The 22,747-nt window shown below is 39.9% G+C and overlaps 1 protein-coding gene and 2 pseudogenes across 1 annotated transcript in view; 2 read left to right on the top strand and 1 right to left on the bottom strand.

Annotated features, from left to right (window-relative positions):
• Positions 1–7,375, top strand: part of LOC100447016 (zinc finger protein 736-like) — a 49,277-nt gene extending 41,902 nt beyond the window's left edge. Inside the window, exon 7 of the mRNA XM_063717281.1 lies at positions 4,081–7,375. Within this exon, the coding sequence (XP_063573351.1) occupies positions 4,081–4,493 (413 nt within the window). The 3' untranslated portion in view covers positions 4,494–7,375. The remainder of the gene's footprint in view (positions 1–4,080) is intronic.
• Positions 7,376–17,110: 9,735 nt separating this feature from the next.
• LOC100447380 (tricarboxylate transport protein, mitochondrial-like) lies at positions 17,111–18,220 on the top strand (annotated as a pseudogene).
• On the bottom strand, positions 19,926–20,815 carry PONPYGV1R-PS1878 (vomeronasal 1 receptor ponPygV1R-ps1878 pseudogene; annotated as a pseudogene).

The raw sequence follows: 22,747 nt of genomic DNA, 5'->3' as shown, positions 1-22,747 counted from the left end.
TTCCAGTTTCATCCATGTCCCTACAAAGGACATGAACTCATCCCTTTTAATGACTGCATAGTATTCCATGGTGTGTATGTGCCACATTTTCTTAATCCAGCCTATCATTGATGGACATTTGGGTTGGTTCCAAGTCTTTGCTATTGTGAATAGTGCACAATAAACACACGTGTGCATGTGTTTTTATAGTAGCATGATTCATAATCCTTTGGGTATATACCCAGTAATGGGATGGCTGGGTCAAATGGTATTTCTAGCTCTAGATCCTTGAGGAATCGCCACACTGTCTTCCACAATGGTTGACCTACTTTACACTCCCACCAACAGTGTAAAAGCTTTTCTATTTTTACACATCCTCTCCAGCATCTGTTGTTTCCTGACTTTTTAATGATCACCATTCTGTCATGAGATGGTATTTCATTGTGGTTTTGATTTTCATTTCTCTAATGACCAGTGATGATGAGCTTTTTTTCATGCTTGTTGGCTGCATAAATGTCTTCTTTTGAGAAGTGTCTGTTCATATCCTTTGCCCATTTTTTGGTGGGGTTGTTTTTGTGTGTGTGTAAATTTGTTTAAGTTTCTTATAGATTCTGGATATTAGATGTAGAGGTATTTATAGTATTCTCTCATGGTAGTTTGTATTTCTGTGGGATTGGTGGTGATATCCCCTTTATCATCTTTTATCGCATCTATTTGATTCTTCTTTCTTTTCTTCTTTATTAATCTTGCTAGTGGTCTATATTTGGTTGATCTTTTCAAAAAACCATCTCCTGGATTCATGATTTTTGAAGGGTTTTTTGTGTCTCTACCTCCTTCAGTTCTGCTCTGATCTTAGTTATTTCTTGCCTTCTGCTAGATTTTGAATTTGTTTGCTCTTACATCTCTAGTTCTTTTAATTGTGATGTTAGGGTGTTGATTTTAGATCTTTCCTGCTTTCTCTTGTAGGTATTTAGTGCTATAAATTTTCCTCTACACACTACTTTAACTGTGTCCCAGAGATTCTGGTACATTGTGTCTTTATTCTCATTGGTTTCAAAGAACATCTTTAATTCTGCCTTCATATCGTTATTTACCCAGTAGTCATTCAGGAGCAGATTTTTCAGTTTCCATGTAGTTGTGTGGTTTTGAGTGAGATTCTTAATCCTGAGTTCTAATTTGAATGCACTGTAGTGTGAGAGACAGTTTGTTGGGGTTTCTCTTTTTTTACATTTGCTGACGAGTGTTACCAATTATATGGTCAATTTTAGAATAAGTGTGATGTGGTGCTGAGAAGATTGTATATTCTGTTGATTTGGTGTGTAGAGTTCTGCAGATGTCTATTAGGTCTGCTTGGTCCAGAGCTGAGTTCAAGTTCTGGATATCCTTGTTAACCTTCTGTCTCGTTGATCTGTCTAATATTGACAGTGGGGTGTTAAAGTCTCCCATTATTATTGTGTGGGAATCTAAGCCTCTTTGTAGGTCTCTAAGGACTTGGTTTATGAAGCAATACAGGGTGCTCCTGTATTGGTTGCATATATAGTTAGGATAGTTAGCTCTTCTTGGTGAATTGATCCCTTTACCATTATGTAGTGGCCTTCTTTGTCTCTTTTGACCTTTGTTGGTTTAAAGTCTCTTTTATCAGAGACCAGGATTGCAACCCCTGCTTATTTTTCCTTTCCATTTTCTTGGTAGATCTTCCTTCTTCCCTTTATTTTTAGCCTATGTGCATCTTTGCACATGAGATGGGTCTCCTGAATATAGCACACTGATGGGTCTTGAGTCTTTATCCAATTTGCCAGTCTGTGTGTTTTAATTGGGGCATTTATCCCATTTACATTTAAGGTTAAGATTGTTATGGTTGAATTTGATCCTGTCATTATGATGTTAGCTGGTTATTTTGCCTGTTAATTGATGCAGTTTCTTCATAGCATTAATGGTCTTTACCATTTGGCATGTTTTTGCAGTGGCTGGTAACAGTTGTTCCTTTCCATGTTTAGTGCTTCCTTCAGGAGCTCTTGTAAGGCAGGCCTGGTGGTGACAAAATCTCTCTGCATTTGCTTGTCTGTAAAGGATTTTATTTCTCCTTCACTTATGAAGCTTAGTTTGGGTTGATATGAAATTCTGGCTTGAAAATTCTTTTCTTTAAGAATGTTGAATATTGACCCCCACTCTCTTCTGGCTTGTAGGATTTCTGATGAGAAATCTGCTGTTAGTCTGATGGGCTTCCTTTTATGGGTAACCCAACCTTTTTCTCTGGCTGCCCTTAGCATTTTTTTCTTCATTTCAACCTTGGTGAATCTGACAGTTATGTATCTTGAGGTTGCTCTTCTCGAGGAGTATCTTTGTGGTGTTCTCTGTATTTCCTGAATTTGAATTTTGGCCTACCATGCTAGGTTGGGGCAATTCTCCTGGATAATATCCTGAAGAGTGTTTTCTAACTTGTTTCCATTCTCCCCGTCACTTTCTGGTATACCAGTCAAACATATATTTAGTCTTTTCACATAGTCCCATATCTCTTGGAGGCTTTGTTAGTTTCTTTTTATTCTTTTTTCTCTAATCTTCTTGCTTTATTTCATTAATTTGGTCTTCAATCACTGATATCCTTTCTTATACTTGATGGAATTAGCTATTGAAGTTTGTGCATGCATCACGATATTCTCATTCTGTGGTTTTCGGCTCCATCAGGTCATTTAATGTCTTCTCCACACTGTTTATTCTAGTTAGCCATTCATCTAACCATTTTTCAAGGTTTTTAGCTTCCTTGCAATGTGTTAGACCATGCTCCTTTAGCTTGGGGAAGTTTGTTATTACCGACCTTCTGAAGCCTACTTCTGTCAACTTGTCAAAGTCATTCTCCATCCAGTTTTGTTCCCTTGCTTGCAAGGAGCTGCGATACGTTGCAGGAGAAGAAGCACCCCGTTTTTTGGAATTTTCAGCTTTTTTGCTGTGGTTTATCTCATCTTTGTGGTTTTATCTACGTTTGGTCTTTGATGTTGGTGAACTACAGATGGGGTTTTGGTGTGGATGTCCTTTTTATTGATGTTGATGCTTTTCATTTCTGTTAGTTTTCCTTCTTATAAACCCCTCAGCTGCAGGTCTGTTGGAGTTTGTTGGAGGTCCACTCCAGACCCTGTTTGCATTGGTATCACCAGTGGAGGCTGCAGAACAGCAAATACTGCTGCCTGATCCTTCCTCTGGAAGCTTCATCCCAGATGGGCACCTGCCTGTTTGAAGTGTCTGTTGGCCCCTGCTGGAAGGTATTTCTCAGTCAGGCTACACGGGGATCAGGGACCCACTAGAGGAGGTAGTCTGTTCATTCTTGGAGCTCAGACACTGTGCCGAGATAACCACTGCTCTCTTTAGAGCTGTCAGACAGGGATGTTTAAGTCTGCAGAAGCTGTCTGTTGCCGTTTGTTCTACTATGCCCTGCCCCTACAGGTGAAATCTATAGAGGCAATAGGCCTTGCTGAGCTGTGGTGGGCTTCACCCAGTTCGTGCTTCCTGGCCTCTTTGTTTACACTGTGAGCTACTCAAGCCTCAGCAATGGTGGATGCCCCTCCCCCCATCAGGCTGCAGCATTGCAGGTCAATCTCAGACTGCTGTGCTAGCAGTGAGCAAGGCTCCGTGGGTGTGGGACCCACTGAGCCAGGCACAAGAGGGTATCTCCTGGTCTACTGGCTGCTAAGACTTTGGGGAAAGCACAGTATTTGGTCAGGAGTGTACCGTTTCTTCAGGTACAGTCTGTCACAACTTCCCTTGGCTAGGAAAGGGAAATCCCCCAACCTCTTGCACTTCTTGGGTGAGGTGAGGCCCCACCCTGCTTCAGCTCGCCCTCCGTGGGCTGCACCCACTGTCCAACCAGTCCCAATGAGATGAATCAAGTACTACCTCAGTTGGAAATGCAGAAATCACCCATCTTTGTTGATCTCACTAGGAGCTGTACACCAGAGCTGTTCCCATTTGGTCATCTAGGAAGCGACCCTGTGTCACCATTTTAATGTGCTCTGTATAATTTTATATTTGTAAAGTATATTCACCTTAGTCTAATAAGTGAGATGATTTGTTATGTTTTTTTAGCTGGTTCTTTTTTGTTCACTGCAGAGATATTGCCAAAGCAGGACATAGAAGATTCACATAAAAAGGTAATACTGAGAAAATGTGAAGGCTGTTACCTGGATAATTTATACTTAAGGAAAGACTGGCAAGGTGTGAATAATTGCAGGGACAGAAGAGTAGCTACAATTGCCTTCATCAATGTTTACCAGCAACCCATAGCAAAACATGCCAATGCAATAAATATGGCAAAGCCTTTGAGCGGTGCAGAATTCTTACTGAAAATAAGAAAATTAATAGCAGAAGGAAACCCTACAAATGTGAAGAATGTGGCAAAGCCTGCAGGTGAGTCTCAGGCCTTATTATACATAAGAGAACTCATACTAGAGGGAACCCCTACAAATGTGAAAAATTTTGCAGAACCTTCAAATGCTTCTCAGACCTTACTAAACATAAGATAATTCATACTGGAGAAAAACTTTACAAATGTGAAGAATGTGGCCAAGCCTGTGGGTGGTTCTCAGAACTTATTAGACTAAGAGAATTCATACTGGAGAGAAACCCTACAAATGTGAAGAATGTGGCAGAGCCTTTAGAAGCTTCTCAGACCTTACTAAACATAAGAGAATTCATACTGGAGAGAGACCTTACTAATGTGAAGAATGTGGCAAATTAGACACCGCAAGAGAATTCCTACTGGAGAGAAACCCTGCAAATGCGAAGCATGTGGCAGCGCCTTTAAAAGCCTCTCAGGCCTTATTCAACATAAGAGAATTCATACTATGGAGAGACCTTACCAATGTGAAGAATGTGGCAAAATATGTAGGTGCTTCTCAGAGCTTACTCGAGAGAATTCATTCTGGAGAGAAACCCTACAAATGTGAAGAATGTGGAGAGCCTTTATAAGCTTCTCAGAACTTACTAAACATAAGAGAATTCATACTGGAGAGAAACCTTACAAATGTGAAAAATGTGGCAAAGTCTTTGGCCACTCCTCAACCCTTATTGAACACAAGAGAATCCATACTGGAGAGAGACCTTACCAGTGTGAATTATGTAGCAAAGCCCTTAGCTGCTCTTCAAACCTTATTCAACCAAGATAATCCATACTGGAGAGAAACCCTACAAATGTGAAGAATGTGGCAGTCTGTAGGTGCTTCTCAGAGCTTACTAAACATAAGAGAATTCATTCTGGAGAGAAGCCCTACAAATGTGAAGAATGTGGCAGAGCCTTTAATAGCTTCTCAGACCTTACTAAACATAAGAGAGTTCATACTGGAGAGAGACCTTACAAATGCGAAGAATGTGGCAAAGCCTTTACCCGCTCCTCAAACCTTATTAAACACAAGAGAATCCATACTGGAGGGAAACTATACAAATGTGAAGAGTGTGGTAGAGCCTTTAAAAACTTCTCAGAACTTACTCAACATGAGTATTCATACTATTCTGAGACCTTACAAATGTGAAGAATGTGGCAAAATCTGTAGGTGGTTCTCAGTACTTACTGAACATAAGAGAATTCATACTGGAGAGAGACCTTACAAATGTGAAGAATGTGGCAAAGCCTATGGGTGGTCCTCAGACGTTACAAAACATAAGAGAAATCATACTGGAGAGAAACCCTAGAAATGTGAAGACTGTGGCAGATCCTATGTGACAAATCCTATGAGCCACCATGCCTGGCCTATTTTTAATTTTGATGGATATGTAACAATTGTACATATACGCAGGGTACATGTAATATTTTCATATAAGCATACAATGTGTAATAAAGCTTAGTAATTGGGATATTCATCAGCTCAAGTATTTATTCCAAATTTTCTCTTTTAGCTATTTTGAAACATACAATGAATTATTGTTAACTGTTGACTCTATTGTGTTACCAAATCCTAGATCTCATTTAACTGTTTTTTTTGTTTGTTTGTTTGTTTTTGAGACAGTTTTACTCTCTCACCCAGGCTGGAGTGTAATAGTATGATCTTGACTCATTGCAACATGTACCTCCTGTGTTTGAAAGATTCTCATGCACCAGCCTTATGAGTAGCTGGGATTACAGGCACACACTACCATGCCAGCTAATTTTTGTATTTTTAGTAGAAACAGCATTTCACTATGCTGGCGAGGCTGTTCTCAGAGTCTTGGCCTCAAGTGATACACCTGCCTTGGCTTCTCAGCATGAGCCACCATGCCCGGCCAACTTTATAATTCTTAATGCTTAATTAGTATTTTTGCTAGTAGTTGACTTAACATTTCTAAGGAAAAGAAAAAGAGGCCAAAATATGAAGCAACATAGGTAGTTTCTGTTTTTCTCTCCTAAATACATTTCCTAATACATAATGAAAGGAAGAATAGACTATCTCAAATAAATTACGGTAAGTGAAAGAAACCAGCTTGAAATATGGCCAAATGTACCATTGTATAGAGAGAAAATGTTAGTTATACTACAAGAGTGTAGTTTTTTAAAAATATTCATAAAAGGCAAATCAATAGAGTCTGAGAGTAGATTCATCATGGTCTATTGATGAAAGTGGAAATAGTTTAAAGTTATTCTTTTATGGTTTTATAATGATAAATATACTAGAAACATTGAATTGAGTGTGATATTATGCAAAGTTTAAAATAATGGCTTTTAAAAAATAAGCATTCCGTAGAATAAGATTGCTAAATTAATTTCTGAAAAACAATTCACAAAATCTGAAAACCAAATTAATTTCTTTTTGAAGAAATGTACTTGTATTTGACTGCTAGGTCTAGTTGGTACATTTAGGTCAACAAATCTGTATAACTTTCTACTTCTGTCATTAACTGTCTTTTTGTTTCATATGTTGGGATCTTTGTTGGGTGCATACATATTTACAATTGTTATGTCTTATTGATAGGTTTACATTTCTTCAATATATAATGTCCTCATTTGTCACTTGTAACACTTTTGTCTTAATATTTATTTTGCTGAAGTATAGCCACCCCAGCTCTTTTGGCTACTGTTTGTATAAAGTATCTTTTGGAATTCTTTTTTTCTTTTTCTTTTTTTACTTTTTTTTTATTATTATTATACTTTAAGTTTTAGGGTACATGTGTACAATGTGCAGGTTAGTTACATATGTATACATGTGCCATGCTGGTGTGCTGCACCCATTAACTCGTCATTTAGCATTAGTTATATCTCCTAATGCTATCCCTCCCCCCTCCCCCCACCCCACAACAGTCCCCAGAGTGTGATGTTCCCCTTCCTGTGTCCATGTGTTCTCATTGTTCAATTCCCATCTATGAGTGAGAACATGTGGTGTTTGGTTTTTTGTTCTTGCGATAGTTTACTGAGAATGATGATTTCCAATTTCATCCATGTCCCTACAAAGGACATGAACTCATCATTTTTTATGGCTGCATAGTATTCCATGGTGTATATATGCCACATTTTGTTAATCCAGTCTGTCATTGTTGGACATTTGGGTTGGTTCCAAGTCTTTGCTATTGTGAATTCTTTTACTTAACGACCTAAAGAGGAAACTAATGAGTCTCTTGTAGATAACAAAGTTGGATTATATTTACATTTTTTAAACCATTCTGTCAATGTTTGCGTTGTAATTGTACAGTTTATGTCTATTTAAAGTATTTTAAAAAGATTCTATTCTATCATTTTGCTACTTATTTTTCTGTCATATATCTTTTTCAAATTTAGTCTATTACTGACATTTTTATTCTGTTGATATTTTTCAAGTCTACAGTTTTTATGCCCTTTTAAATTCCTTTTTGACTATTTAAAGTTATTGTTTTAGTGATTAAGGATTATAACTAATCTCATGAATGTATGCCCATGTATAATAAATCAATACCACTTGAAATTTGGTTTTATTAAAACAGTTGACTCCACACAGATTTGTTTCTGCAACTATATGTGTTTCCAGCTTATATAATTATGCATTGTCTGAAATTAACACAGATTTATAGCTACTTTTATGCATTAGTCTTCTGAATCATATATAAAAGAATTTTAGAAGATGAAATGTTATGAAATAAAAATATTTTCTTAGTGGCATTTTAATTTTTGTGTATATTTACTTTTACTGGTGTTATTTGTTCTTTTAATATGGCATTAAGTTACTTCATAGTGTGTGCTTTTATTTCAGCCAAAAAGATAGTCTTTATCATGTATTGCAGAGTGGATCTATTAGTGAGAAATTCTGTATAATTTTTTTAAAATATAGAAATGTGTTGATATCTCATTTGTCTTTGAAGAACAGTTTGCTGGAAATAGACTTCTTTGTTGTTTTTTTTTAAATTTTATCACTTTAAATATGTCATCCTGCTGTCTCATGACTTTTTTCTAGCAAGAAATTAGCTGTTAATTTTACTATGATATCTTTGTATGTGATGGGCCTTTTCTCTATTACTATTTTTAAGATTCTTTTTTTTTTGTCTGTAACTTTTGAAAGTTTGATTGTAATGTGTCTTTGGTGGAGGTCTTTGAGGGTAGATAATTTTGAGCTCAGTTATATTTTTGGATGTGTAGATTCATGAGTTTTATCATGTTTAGAAATTTTTCAGCCACTATTCCTTCAATTTTTTTTTCTGATTATTTTACTATCTCCCTCTTCTTTGATTTTCCATAATCCTTGTGATGGTATTGTAATGATTTGTCATTAGTATCTTGGGGCCTTCTAATTTTTCTTAATTCTCTTTCTCCTAGTCAGTCTAAATCATTAAAATTGAACAGACTAAACTTTGCTAATTCTTTTCTCTTTTTTTTCTTTCTACTCATTCTGCTGTAGAGGCTTTCTGTTAAAATTTTTTCTTTCATTGATTTTAATTTTTGAATTCAGAATGTTTTGTTTATTTTATAATTGCTATCTCTATTGATACTTTCTATTTGATGAGACATCATTTTCCCAATTTTTTTTCTTTCTTATGGTTTACTCTCTTTTTCAGCATATTTAAGTCCGTTGATTTAAAGACTTTTTAATGTCTTTCAATGTCTAGGATATCTCTAGGACTGTTTCTTTTAATTTGTTATCTTGTTAATGAGTGATATTTTTTTGCCTGCCTTGTGTTTTGCTGTTTTGAAAACTACATTTTGATATTATAATATGGTAACTTTGAAATCATATTTTTAATCCTTTGGGTTTTTGTTTCTCATGACTATTTATATTTGTTTAATGACTTTTCAGAGATATTTTTGTAAATATTGTGTTCTTTGTTGTGTATGGAATAAAAGCCTCTGTTTCATTATCTTATGAGCTAGTAATTTGACGGAGATTTTCTCAAATGCTTGCTTGCCCAAAACGTCTTAATTATTGCAGCTCAGCTTACAAACCAGGAAAATTAGATCTTTTCCTTTTTTTTTCCCCGTTTATGCTGGGTTTGAATGTGTATTAGTTTGTTCTCACGCTGCTATAAAGAAATGCCTGAGATGGGGTAATTCATAAAAGAAATAGGTTTAACTGACTCACAGTTCTGCATGACTGGGTGGCCTCAGGAAATTCACAATCATGGCAGAAAGTGGAGGAGAAGCAAGTACCCCCTTCACAAGGTGGCAGGAGAGAGAGTGAGAGAACAGAAAAAACTACCATTTATAAAACCAGCAGATCTTGTGAGAGTTCACTCACTATCTTGAGAACAGCATGGGAAAAACCACACCATAATTCAATCACTTCTTTCCCTCAACACGTGGGGATTATAATTTGAGATGAGATTTGGGTTGGATCACAGAGCCAAACCATATTCGAGGGTGAAGCAGATCTAAGATCTCCTTAGAGCTTTTCCGAACACTGATCTTACCCGTGCCTAGTCCTGAGCAGGCATATGGGCTTCTAGATTCTTAGAAATATGTGGACAGTTTTCAGAACCCTTATCCCCAGGCATTTTATTCTCCAGTCTTCCTATTCCACATGACTTGTATTTTCCAACTGATATTTTTCCTCCAGTTTTGATGTGTAGTATTTAATTTGTCTTTACATGTTTGTGCCAAATATTAGTTTATTGATTTTAAGTTATAGTTGTTCATTTTTAATATAGGTGTTTATTGCTATAAATTTATCTGAGCAGGTTTTTGCTGCATCTCATAAGTTTTAATATGTTGTTTTATTATTATTTATCTGAAAATATTATCCAATTATTTTATTTTGATATTATGGTTATTTAGGAGTGTGTTGTTCAATTTCCGCAGAGATGTAATTTTCCCAAATTTTCTGCAGTCATTGACTTCAATTTCCTTTTTGTTTTTCTAAAACTTAAAGTGTAATAAAAAAAATTCCTTTTTTTTAAGAGAGCACACTTTAGGCCGGGCTCTCCCCCACAGTGGGATACTCAGCTCTGGCATAACACTGACCTTGGGCTGGATTTGCAGGACACCTGGGGAGGAGTTCCAGTCCTGGGAAGGAGGTGCACTTGAGACATGTCCTTCCTCAGAGAGGCCTTTCTCAAAATAAAATCTATCACTGAGATGAGATTGCTGGGAGTGGGGGCTCGGGAGACAGAAGACACACTACAGAATCTGGAGATAATTGCTGATTTTCTAGATTAAAGAATCTTCCTGCCCTATGTCCACTGGCACCCTGGCCTGGCATCCCTGCAGTGCAGAGGGGTCAGGGTGAGGGGGGCCAAGCAGAGGAGTGTAGAGGCATGGGGGTGTGTGCGGCCCTTCCCCGCCCTTTGTCCCAAGTGGGCCCAGGACTCTCTGACTACAGCACAGAAGGAGTGGTGATCCCTCTGCCCCTTCGAAGGAGCAGCCTGTCCTGTACCCACTCATACTTGGCAATAATGTTCCCCTTGATTCTGGGTAAGAGGGTATCCACATCCTCCTCCATGTCCAACCTGCAAGAAAAAAAAATATTACACTGCATTTGAGAACTTCAGAGAACACCCCAAACCAGGGTCCTGCCTGGGTCTCAAAAGCCAGCAAGGTGACCATGTTCTACCACCAGGAACAAAAGCCCAGACCCAGTCTTCTCCCCCCACCAGGGTCTCTGGAGTCTCTGCCCCTGTCCAAGAGTGGGTTCCTGCCTGAGGGTATGAGAACGGGGGGCCTGGACAGCAAGGTCTGTTGTCTTCAAATGTGCCAAGGTGGGCACATGCTTGCTTCAGGAGGATGAACAATGTCCACCTCCCAAGGGGAAAGGGCCTATGATGGGCTGTTCTGGGCACCTGGAGGCACAGTGGGGTCAAGGGCCAGAGACCTCTATATGATCAGCCTCCTGGGATCATTCAGGGACCACAAAATGCCCAGTTTTCTGAAGAAAAGAAATCTCATGACAGCTTTGGTCTACTCAAAGCTCCCTGTGGCTGGTGAATCAGCTTAAGAGATAAAACCAGTTGAGTGAGAAAATGTTTGGTTTAGGGGAAATGATCTGTTGATTCCAAACCAGCCTCTGTATTCATGGAGATCATGTCTTAGTTAAAGGGACAACAGATTCCCCAGTTCTGGGCTGTCAGTACAGGAAGGGGCTTCATTTGCCCAGGTTACCAGAAGGAAGCAAATGAGCTCTAGTGGTGTGGTCCTCAAGAACACCCAGAGACACTGTTCCTTCAGGGACCACTCAGGGCAGAGGGAGAATGATGCCTCCAGAGGATGGGACAGAGAGGGCCATGCAGAAGGAGCCCCTGTTCCTGACCAATGGGAAGGGCACCTTCGCCTGCCAGCCATTCCTCCAGGGCTCCTTTATTGTCCACAAATGTCTGAGGGCAGAGGGCTCCCCACTCCCAGACTGGGGTCCCCACATGTCTGGTGGGTCCCACAGTGACCACAGCTGAAGACTGAGTTGATGAGGTCCCTTCTTGCCCAGACCCATGTTAGGGGACAGACTTTTACTGAGGCGAGTGTTCCACCATTACCCATAAAGGCCCCATCCCATGGCTCTTCCAGTGACAGACTCTGCCCTATTGGGGCCCAAAATCCTGGGCAGATTTTGTACCTAGGGCAGGGAGGCTGCAGATGAAACCATACCCCAAATAGTTAAGTATATGACTAAATTCTTGGGCTTACAGGATAGCAGATAACAGAGAAAACGTGCTGAAAAGCTGAAACTGAAATTGTGCCCCAAAGAGTAAGAAACCAATGACTAACAGGTATTCTTGAGTTTGCAGGATAGCAGATAAGAAAGGAAAAAACTTTCTGAAATGCTGAACTCCCTCCACTTGTGATATCAAGAAAAAACTAACTGAAAACGGTTGGAACCAAGGTGGCTGGAGTTTGCACAGAACAAGCTTGCTAACATCACAGCCCAAATTTCAATCAAATGTTTTATACTAACTCCCCCTGAATTTGACATACAACCCATGATGTAGTATGAAAAGATAACTGTGCATGCTCAAGGACTTTCCAGGCCTCCCCTTTCCTTCCACCAATCACCAATTCATCTCCAAATCCAATTTCTGAACCTTTTCTAGTAAAAATACTGGCTTGAGGCCTACACAGAGAGAAAGATATGGACTCCTGTCTACTTATGAGTCAAATAAAAATAAAAATATATATTTCTGCCTTTTGCCCACTTCTTGATGGAATTATTTTTTTCTGCTGATTTGCTTTAGTTCCTCGTAGATTCTGGATACTAGTTCTTTGTCGGATGCATAGTTTGCAAATATTTTCTTCCATTCTATGGGTTTTCTGTTTACTCTGATTATTTTTTTTGCTATGCAGAAGCTTTTAAATAAGGTTTTATTTATTTGCATTTGTTTTCGGGCTCTTAGTCAAGAATTCTTTGTCTAGGCTAATGTTCAGAAGAGCACCCCCTACCCCACCCCCTGGTCATCTTCTAGAATGTTTATGATTTCAGGTCTTAGATTTAAGTCCTTGATCTATCTTGAGTTGATTTGAGTATAAGGTGAGAGATAATAATCCAGCTTTATTCTTCTACATGTGGCCAGCTAGTTTTCCTGGCACCATTTATTAAAGAGAGGCTTCTTTCTCCAATTCATATTCATGTATGCTTTATCAAATATTAGTTAATTGTAAGTATTTGGCTTATTTCTGTTTTCTTGATTCTGTTTCATTGGCCTATGTGCCTAGTTTTATACTAGTGCCATGCTGTTTTGGTAACTACAGTCTTGTAGTATAATTTGAATGGCAGTAATGTGATGCCTCCAGATTTGTTCTTTTTGCTTAGAATTGCTTTGGCTATTTGGGCTGCTTTTTGGTTCCATATGAATTTTAAAATTTTGGTTTCTAATTCTATGAAAAATGATATTGGTATTTTGATGGGAATTGCACTGAATCCACAGATTGCTTTGGACAGTATAGTCACTTTCACAATATTGATTCTTCCAATCCATGAGCATGAGATGTATTTCCATTTGTCTGTGCCACATATGGTTTCTTTCAGCAGTGTTTTGTAGTTCTCCTTGTAGAGATATTTTACCTCCTTGGTTAAGTATAATATTAGTTATTTAATTTTATTACAGCTATTGTAAAAGAGATTGAGTTCTTGATTTGATTCTCAGCTTGGTGTTGGTACAATGTACCAACAGGGTACATTGATCTTGTAAGCCGAGACTTTATGGAGGATATACAATGGCCAATATACATATGAAAAAATGCTCAACACCACTAATCATCAGGGAAATGCAAATTAAAATCACAATGAGATGCCACCTTGCACCTCCTGTAAGAATGACCATTATCAGAAGTAAAAAAACAACACATGGTGTGGATGTGGTGAAAAGGGAACGCTTATACACTGCTGGTAGGAATGTAAATTAGCGCAACCTCTATGAAAAACAGTATGAAGAACTAAAAGTAGATTTACCAGCAATCCTTCTACTGGGTATCTACTCAAAGGAAAAGAAATCATTATATGAAAAAGACACATGCACACATATGTTTATTGCAGCACAATTTACAACTGTGAAGATAGAAAACCAACCTAAATGCCCATCAACCAATGATTGGATAAAGAAAATGTGATATACATACACATAGAATACTACTCAGCCATAAAAAGAAATAAAATGTCCTTTGCAGCAACTTGAATGAAGCTGGAGGCCATTATACTAACTCAGGAATGGAAAATCAAATACCATATGTTCTCACTTATAAGTGGGAGCTAAGCTATGAGTATACAAAGGCATACGGTGTGATATAACGGGCTTTGGAGACTCAGAAGGGGAGGGTGAGAGGTGGATGAGAGACAAAAAACTACCTATTGGGTACAATGTGTACTACTCAGGTGATGGGTGCACTAAAATCTCAGAATTCACCACTATATAATTCATCCATTTAACCAAAAATCTCTTGTACCCTAAAGGATATTGAAATAAAAACATTTTAGAACAAAACAAAAATTACAACAAAAAGCTTTTTTTGTTTCTAAAAAGAAAAATTCAGTGTCATAGTATCGACTTTAGTGCATTGGATAGTAAGCCCCTTTTCTCAGTAACACACTCACTACTGGAGAAACCAAACCCTGAAAATTCAAGAAGAACCTGGGCATTAATAATATTGCTGACAAGTTATTTATACACTGCCTATATGAGTATTGCAGATATATGTTAAAGACAGTGATCCAAGTCAGACTGGGTCAGCTTTATTTATTTATTTATTCATTCATTCATTCATTCATTCATTCATTTATCTTTTGAGACTGAGTCTCACCCTGTCTCCCAGGCTGGAGTGCAGTGGCACAATCTTGGCTCACTGCAACCTCCACCTCCCGGGTTCAAGCGAGTCTCCTGCCTCAGTTTCCCAAGTAGCCAGGATTACAGGCGCCCACCACCACGCCTGGCTAATTTTTTGCATTTTTATTAGAGATGGGGTTTCACCGTATTGGCCAGGCTGGTCTCAAACTCCTGACCTCAGGTGATCCACCTGTCTCGGCCTCCCAAAGGATTACAAGCATGAGCCACCGCACCCAGCCCTTGGGTCAGCTTTATACTTGGTCATTTTATTTCCAATTATTCTCTCTCAAAATGTAAGTCACTTGTTGCCATTATGATTATTCCACATGCATTGTGATCATATGGAACTGGTGACACATATTCTTATTTCCCTTTCAATTACAAAATGAGCTCTATGTTCTTAGCCATCAAATCTCACCAACATCTACTACTTTAGTTTCAACTCTGGTTCCTATTTCAAGGTGATCACTCCAGGTTGCAAATGACAGAAAGACAAAAATGTTTTAATCAAAAAAATTGTACCCCCTGAGGTCATGTAATTTGGTTTTTATTTGTTGTATTTTCAGGTCCATAAAGCCTACAAATATTAATAAAATACAGTTCATGATGAGTTAATTTTTATTGAATAGTAAAATAAATACATGTCAAGAGTGGCTCTGGCTTCAGGTATAACTGTCATCAGGGCTGAAGTGTTATCACCGTGGTCAAGGAGAAATGTCAGTGTATAATCTGACCTCCTACACTGGAATTATGCATCAATGCTTTAAATGTCTGAAAAGAATTAAAGTCACAGAGGGAAATAAATGAAATGGAAGAAAATAGAAAAGTTACAAATTAGTTTAAGAAGGAATTAAACCTGGTTTTAAAATAAAGACATACAAACAAGAAAAATACTGAAGAACAATTAGCATAGGTAGAGCAGCACTGAAAGTATGATAGGAAAGAAATGTATTTAGAAATATTAGTTTCTGAGTTAAGTTTATAGATGTAGAGACCTGACAGAGTTGCTTCTACAATAAACAAACAAAAAAGCTGGAGAAAATGCAAATGAATGAATGGCTTGTTCTGAGCCCTTTGGAGGACTGAGGTCACAGAGGAGACGACAAACCCAACATCAAGGCATGCAGGAGCCTGCAGGTCACACAGGCCCCAGGCTTTCATGTGTACCTGGAAGACCATGGAAACTAGTAAAATCAAAGCAGGACTTTTGAACTAGTTCCTGGTGGCTGTGTGTGGGTGGGTGGGTGAAGGGGAATGAGAAATCCTGGAGTCTACAGACATAGGGTTTACACCTTTGTGGATAATTTTTCTAGGAACCCTACAAGGCCTGTCAGGGAGGGTGGGGTACAATCTTGAGAATGCTTCCCTCACGGTGCTGATAGGGAGGGACCACTATCCCACCCACTGCTACAGCTCTGGAGACATAGCTTTCCCACCTCTCCTATAGAACAACAAGGCCGGATCTGCAGGGAAAGAGCATCCAAACCTGAGCCAGAGGAAACTGTGAAAAAACTCATTGTAGCTGATGGTGGAGAAACAAGGTCAACACCCACGTCTCTGCCCAGATACATCTCCCATAAAGAAACTAAAGCATTAATTTACAGGGCACTGTTGCAGACCCACTCCCACTTCAACTAGAAGCTAGGAACATGGACCAGGAGCCTTTCTACCACTGGGGGAAGGACGGGAATGTGCTCTTGTCCTGGCATTGCACCTACAGGAGGGGCAGGAAACTGTGAAGGGCAGTAACCTCACATCCCAGTTCACAGTGCTGAGTGTGAGGCTTCCTCAGAACATCGGATATCTCCTCATTCCCTCACCCCTGCTACCAGGCTAAGAAGCACAGAATAAAAAGAACAGTGGAACATATTATAGCTAGGCCAAGTGCGAGGGACCATCTCTGGTAAGCAGCATAAAGGGAAGGCACAGCAAACCGGGGCCATACTAGCAAAGTATCGTGAGAAGGATTTGAATCCCCTGGTTCTCAGAAGGATATTGCTGCCGTAATCCTGGCCTACCTCTCAACTGTTACCACAAACCTCTACCCTAAGGCATATCTAACGGAAAACTGCTCATCAATAACCTAAAAACTACCCTCTATCAATGTCAGTGGGCTGATGAAAAAAATTATAATAACCTATTTACCCCAAATACACTATCCTATGCAACAATACTATTGCTTTCAACAAAAATTACAAGCCAAAACATCCCATTTTATGTTTTTGTGAGATCTTTATTTGTGTCAAAACCAAATTAAGGTCGGAGCGGGGAGTTCAGGAGGCTCGGACCGAGGCAATGCCGGGCGTCACCCCTCCCGCCCGCCATGGCCGTGCCGAGTCCGGGAAGGCCTAGGGGACGCTCCCGGGGAAGGCGATCACGGCAGGCGGCCTGGCCAGCGGCATCTACACCTATATTCCGTTTCCCACCGAGCACGTGAGGACCGACGAGCACTCGCCCCCGCCAGGTACCGGGCATGGCGGCCTGTGGGGCACAGTCACAGCCACAGCTTCCTGGGCCTGGACCACGGTCTCAACTCCCTGCTCTGCGGCTCCATCCCCGAGGCAGCGTCAGGTTCAGGACGTTGGAGTTCCTCGGCACCCAGATGCGGGATGCCCAGGGACTGCTAAACAGCAGGCGCGGGCTGCTGTGCGGCCTGGGCGCCGGCGTGGCCGAGGCCGTGGTGGTTGTCCCTCCCATGGAGACCATCAAAGTGAAGTTCATCCACGACCAGACCTCCCCAAACCCAAGAACAGAGAATTCTTTGGGGTTAGGGAGATTGTGCGGGAACAAGAGCTGAGGGGATTTACCAGGGCCTCACGGCCTCCACGCTGAAGCAGGGCTGGAACCAGGCCATTGCTTCTTCGTCCTGACCTCCCCGCAGCAACTGATACCAAAGGGACAAACCCATGAACCCGCTGATCATTGGGGTCTTCTGAGCCATTGTGGGCGCAGACAGCGTCTTCGGAAACGCCCCTCTGGACAGGATCGAGACCCGGATGCGGGGCGTGGAAGTGCACAAACACCGGAACAGTGGAATGCAGCTGCAGATCCCGAGGAAGGAGGGGCTCAATGCCTTCACAAGGGCACTGCCCCCCGCCAGTCACTGACTGGGTCTGCCTGGATGTGGCCATAGCATTTAGCATCTACAATGAGGTGGTGAAGCCGCTCAACAAAGTGTGGAAGCCGACTAAGCCCAGAGGGGCTGCGAGGGGACGCTCCAGGCACCTCCAGAGTGGCCGCCACCCTTGTCTCACAGGATTCCAAGGCAGAAGTACCAAAAGTCCCCTTCCCACATCCCTTGAGCTCTGCGGCCTGCTGTGTGCATTGCGGCGTCAAGTCCCTGTGTCCTATAGTGCCATGTCTTCCCTGTGGTCTGTGTGTGACACCACCACTGTGTACACTTGTCTGGCCCAGCCATGGCTGGCTGTCCATCTGGCCTGGGAATCTGTGCCCAGTTGTCCATGTGCTTACTGTGAGCCTGGGCCTGTGTTTCATGTTCTGTGTCATGTGACACTGCGCCCCGCCTGCCGGGGGTACTTGTGTGGCCTTGGTCCTTGGCTCTGTAGGTCTGACCCGGTCCTAGTCCGGTGCCTTCCACCCTGCCCTAGCCTATCACAGCTGCCTCCAGGCCTCGGCCTGTTTTCACTGCATTCAAGGGGCTGCACCCCCCACCTTCACCCACCATTGGCCTTAATTGGCCCTCTGGGCTTCTGTTGGCCCAGGACAGGGTGGCACCCACGACTCTCAGGACCACCCTGCCAAGGCAGAATAAACCAAATCCCGTTGAAAAAAATGGAAAATTATGAAGCACAGAAGAAAATAAGTTATGAGGAAAAGGGGTCAGAAGAAATTAGACATCACATAAACTTTGCATATTGGAAATATATTTTAAATGTTAAGGTAAAAACAAATGGAGAAAATAGAATATCAAAATAATTTTGAGACCGGGCATGGTGGCTCACGCCTGTAATCCAGCACTTTGGGAGGCTGAGGCAGGCGGATCACTTGCGATCAGGAGTTCGATACCAGCCTGGCCAACATTGTGAAACCCCATCTCTACTAAAAATACGAAAATTAGCTGGATGTGATGGCAAGCCCCTGTAATCCCAGCTACCTGGCAGGCTGAGGCATAAGAATCGCTTGAACCTGGGAGGCAGAGGTTGCAGTGAGCCAAGATTGCACCACTGCACTCCAGCCTAAGCAACAGTGTGAGACTCTGTCTCAAAAAACAATAATTTTGGAAGAGCAGGAAACTAAACTGAGCAGGCACATTTTGAAAAGAGACAAATAGAAATAAATAATTTAAGCAAATTTCATATACAAGATGTGAGTTAAATATAAAATTAGGCTGAGTTGATTAGAGAATTAGAGAACTGGATTAGTGAACAGGAATCTTGAGCAGAATGAATATAACAAATAAAATAAAGAGAAACAAAATAATAGCAATATGAATGTAATTATCCATATGTAAATAATAGAATGACAAGGAATAGAGCACAACTATTTCACTTGAATTCATACAAATAATAAATCTCACTAATAAAATAATTATTTACCAACTTCTAAAATTAAAAGCCAGGCATGAACATGGATACATAGATAGCATATTTTTAATAAATAATGGTAAACAAAACTACCTTCAAATAATGGTAAACGTGGGCACGGTGGCTCCCACCTGTGATACCAGCACTTTGGAAGGCTGAGGTGGGTGGATCACCAGGAGTTTGATACCAGTCTGGCCAACACGGTGAAACCCCATCTATACTAAAAATACAAAAATTAGTCTGGCATGGTAGCGCGTGCCTATAATCCTAGCTACTCAGGAGGCTGAGGCAAGGGAATCACTTGAGCCTGGGAGACAGAGATTGCCGTGAGCCAAGATAGTGCCACTGCACTCCAGCCTGGGTGACAGAGCTAGAGTCCATCTTAAAAAAAAAAAAAAAAAAAAAAAAAAGAGAGAGAGAAATTTTATTTACCAATGGGAGTATCTTAAGTGTACACTTCCAGAAAATAGAAAAGTTCTGTTATATAAAGTTTAGGGAACCAAAATTAAAGATAAGGAACTCGTGGACACAGGAGACTATGATGCTGGACATGGAACTAAAGAAATCACCAAGTCCTTGGCAGCATAGGTTTCAAAAGCATTTAGATGAAATAAAAGTATAATCAAATTATATATCAAATTATCTGTTTCTTGAATAATTTGATGTCAAAAATCTATTTTTCAGGTAATTATTTTCATAATTTAGTTAAAATCTGTGATATTTATATTGCACATTATGCAAAATTTAGATTATTCTTTTATCAGAACTAATTAGTATAAAAGGGCTAACAGTGAAATAGGAATTACCCACAAGCCTCTGGAAGCCCACGATGACTGAGTCACAAGCCCATAACAGGGTTGAGGAGGATGAGATGATGAGGTCCATCCATTGCATGACCACAAAGCAACTCACCTGCAGCAGGATGGTCTGGGTGGCCCTTTTCTCTTGGGAGGCTCTTGGAGAGAGGCTGGTGCTGTGAAGGTATTGGAATCATCTCTGATGCCTGGACAAGAGAATCACCATGTATGCACTTCAGAGCAATGTGATTGCTACAAAGAAGACATTTGTAAGCAGTGGCAGCATGAAAGACAGGCTCCGGATGATGTAGCTTATGGAAGAAAGTGAGCAGTATTTACTAATACTTAGCACATCGGTCTTGGTCCCACTAGAAGAAGCCACAGTGGAGGAGAGCAGGTTACTTCTGAGAGACAAACTGAGAACCCATAGGAAGAAGAAGGAGTGAAAGATGTAACATGTGAATTTCTACTTAATCCTTACAGACCAGGACCTGCTGGGCCTGATGGTGACAGCCTGGAGCACGCTCAGGAGGCAGGTGGTGCAGAAGGAGAGGTCCCTCATCACCCTGTTCGTGTAGAAAAGCATCTTACACTTAAAGTCATTTTGAAAATTCAGTGACTCAAAAATGTCTTCAGACACAATAACACAATGGTGAGCAGCATCATGATATGGACAAAGGCCAAGTGACTGGTAGTCTGGTCAGTAGGCTTAAGCCTGTGATCCACAAGAACTGTGAAAATGCAGAAGAAAAGGAGGAAGGCATTGGCTGAGACTCCAATACCAACTTGGGAAAAGAACACATTTTTAATGATAATATAGGTAGCAAATGTGTTCATCTTAATGGAAAATAGGAAGCATTTTATATATCTGAAAGAAAAACAAATAAAACTCCCATCATCAATGTTATTTATTCCATAGTAAAAATTATCACCAGCATTATTTTAATTCCAATCATTTATCTTGATTAATCTTGAGTATCTCATATAATTTCTTAAAAATATGGCCTGGAAATTATTTTATACACCCAATTATTAATACAATGCATCAAGCACCCACATGTGAACAATTAGAGGTATAGTCACATTATCTATACTCCTATACTGCCTAAGAAACATTCATTTAGAAAACTTTAAGTTTTTACTTTCCTTTATTCAATGTTGATGACAAAGAATAGTGAGTGCATGTAAAAATAAATCAGGTGTGTTTCTGCAAGTGAACTGAAGTAAATTTTATGCTAATAGAGGAAGAATAACCAAAAGCATTTTGGAAAAAATGACCCATTAAGTGGATCTTATATCATAGTACTCTGACAATTGTTCTCCTTTCTCCCTCATTTAAATACACTTGCAATTGTGTAGGGCCTACTTTGATAATGCAGGACAATTTCTCTATTATAATTTCAGCTGCTTATTAAAAAAGGTGTGTTTCTGCCAGATCTTCATTTGGCCTCCTTCTCCAGTGAGATGCTGGAGGGCATTGGTGCTGAGCCTGGACTGGGGAGGACTACGGTTCTAACATATACTTAAGAATCTAAGTACTTTATACTAAAAAAGTTTTTCTTGTCTTTTTAAATTTTAAACTTTTTTTGCCCTGTATGTTTATTTTATGAATCTCACAACCTCACCAAAGAAATAATCATGACATCCAAAAACATTACATAGACTTGGGAGAAATTGAACAGAAGAAAAACTCACAGAAGTCATATGGGTTGTTTGAAAGTAGAAAAGAATTGGGTCCTATCTAACACCATCAATATGTGCAAATCTGAATTTACCCCTCAGATTGCTAGGAGCAGTGAGTTTGTCCTTGGACTTAGGGTGAAGGTCCTGAGAACTCTTAGAGACAGATAATGCAGATCAAGTTCATCTTCCTTATTCTCACTTCATCTTAGTTTTTAGTAGTAGAAACCCTACGTCATGTGCACAGTCACAGAAATGTTAGAGAAAACAACACCACTAAATAGAACAGGCATCACAGACTCATCATAGACTTTATGGGCTAAGATCTGATGTCTGAATAAAAATTGTAAAGTAAGACAAAAAGGCACAATACAAATCCAATGCTGTTTTGCATTAGAAAATGTTATGTTGAACAATATAAAGTTTGATAAAACCCATTTCCTCATTTTTATAATACTATTTAATATTTAGCATTGTATTACTTCATGAGTGATCTCATTTTAATATAGGTCTTTGCATTCTGCCTGACATACATTTAAGTATGAATATAGATCACAAAATAGCATCCTATGTTTTGTTTATTATAGTAATCAAAGTGTCATATTTATCATCACTTTCACCATATTCTATGAGCTGCATTATAAAACATATGACCATTCATCAACAGCACAAAGTGATTGTGAGAATTGCAGATGATCTCTTCGGAATGAGGAAGGTTTGTTTTCAGTGACAATAGTTGGCAACCTGAGAAACACAGCTAGCATCGTCAGGAAAGGGGATAATCTTTCCCAGCTCGAACACTTCCAGGAAAATCGTTTGTATAATGTACAAATGGTAAAATAATTATTATGACAAGTTCCAGATACCATTGACAAACTGAAATGCACCTACTACTCACTGGAAATTTAACTTAGAGTAAGGTGCAGCTGAAAGCACAATGCTTACTAACAGCATTCATGATCTCCAGACATTTTATTCTCAGCTCATGTAAGAAAAGCCTAGGCAGAAGCGTGGCTGCAGAGGTAGCAGACAGAAAAACACTGGAGGGGCTTCATCACAAATCTTGTGCTACAAATTTTTGGAAACCTT

Source organism: Pongo abelii, chromosome 18 (genome assembly GCF_028885655.2).
Source record: "Pongo abelii isolate AG06213 chromosome 18, NHGRI_mPonAbe1-v2.0_pri, whole genome shotgun sequence".
In the NCBI taxonomy this organism is placed as follows: Eukaryota; Metazoa; Chordata; class Mammalia; order Primates; family Hominidae; genus Pongo; species Pongo abelii.
The sequence above is the reverse complement of the archived record's forward strand: the minus strand, read 5'-3'. Positions and strand labels throughout refer to the sequence as shown.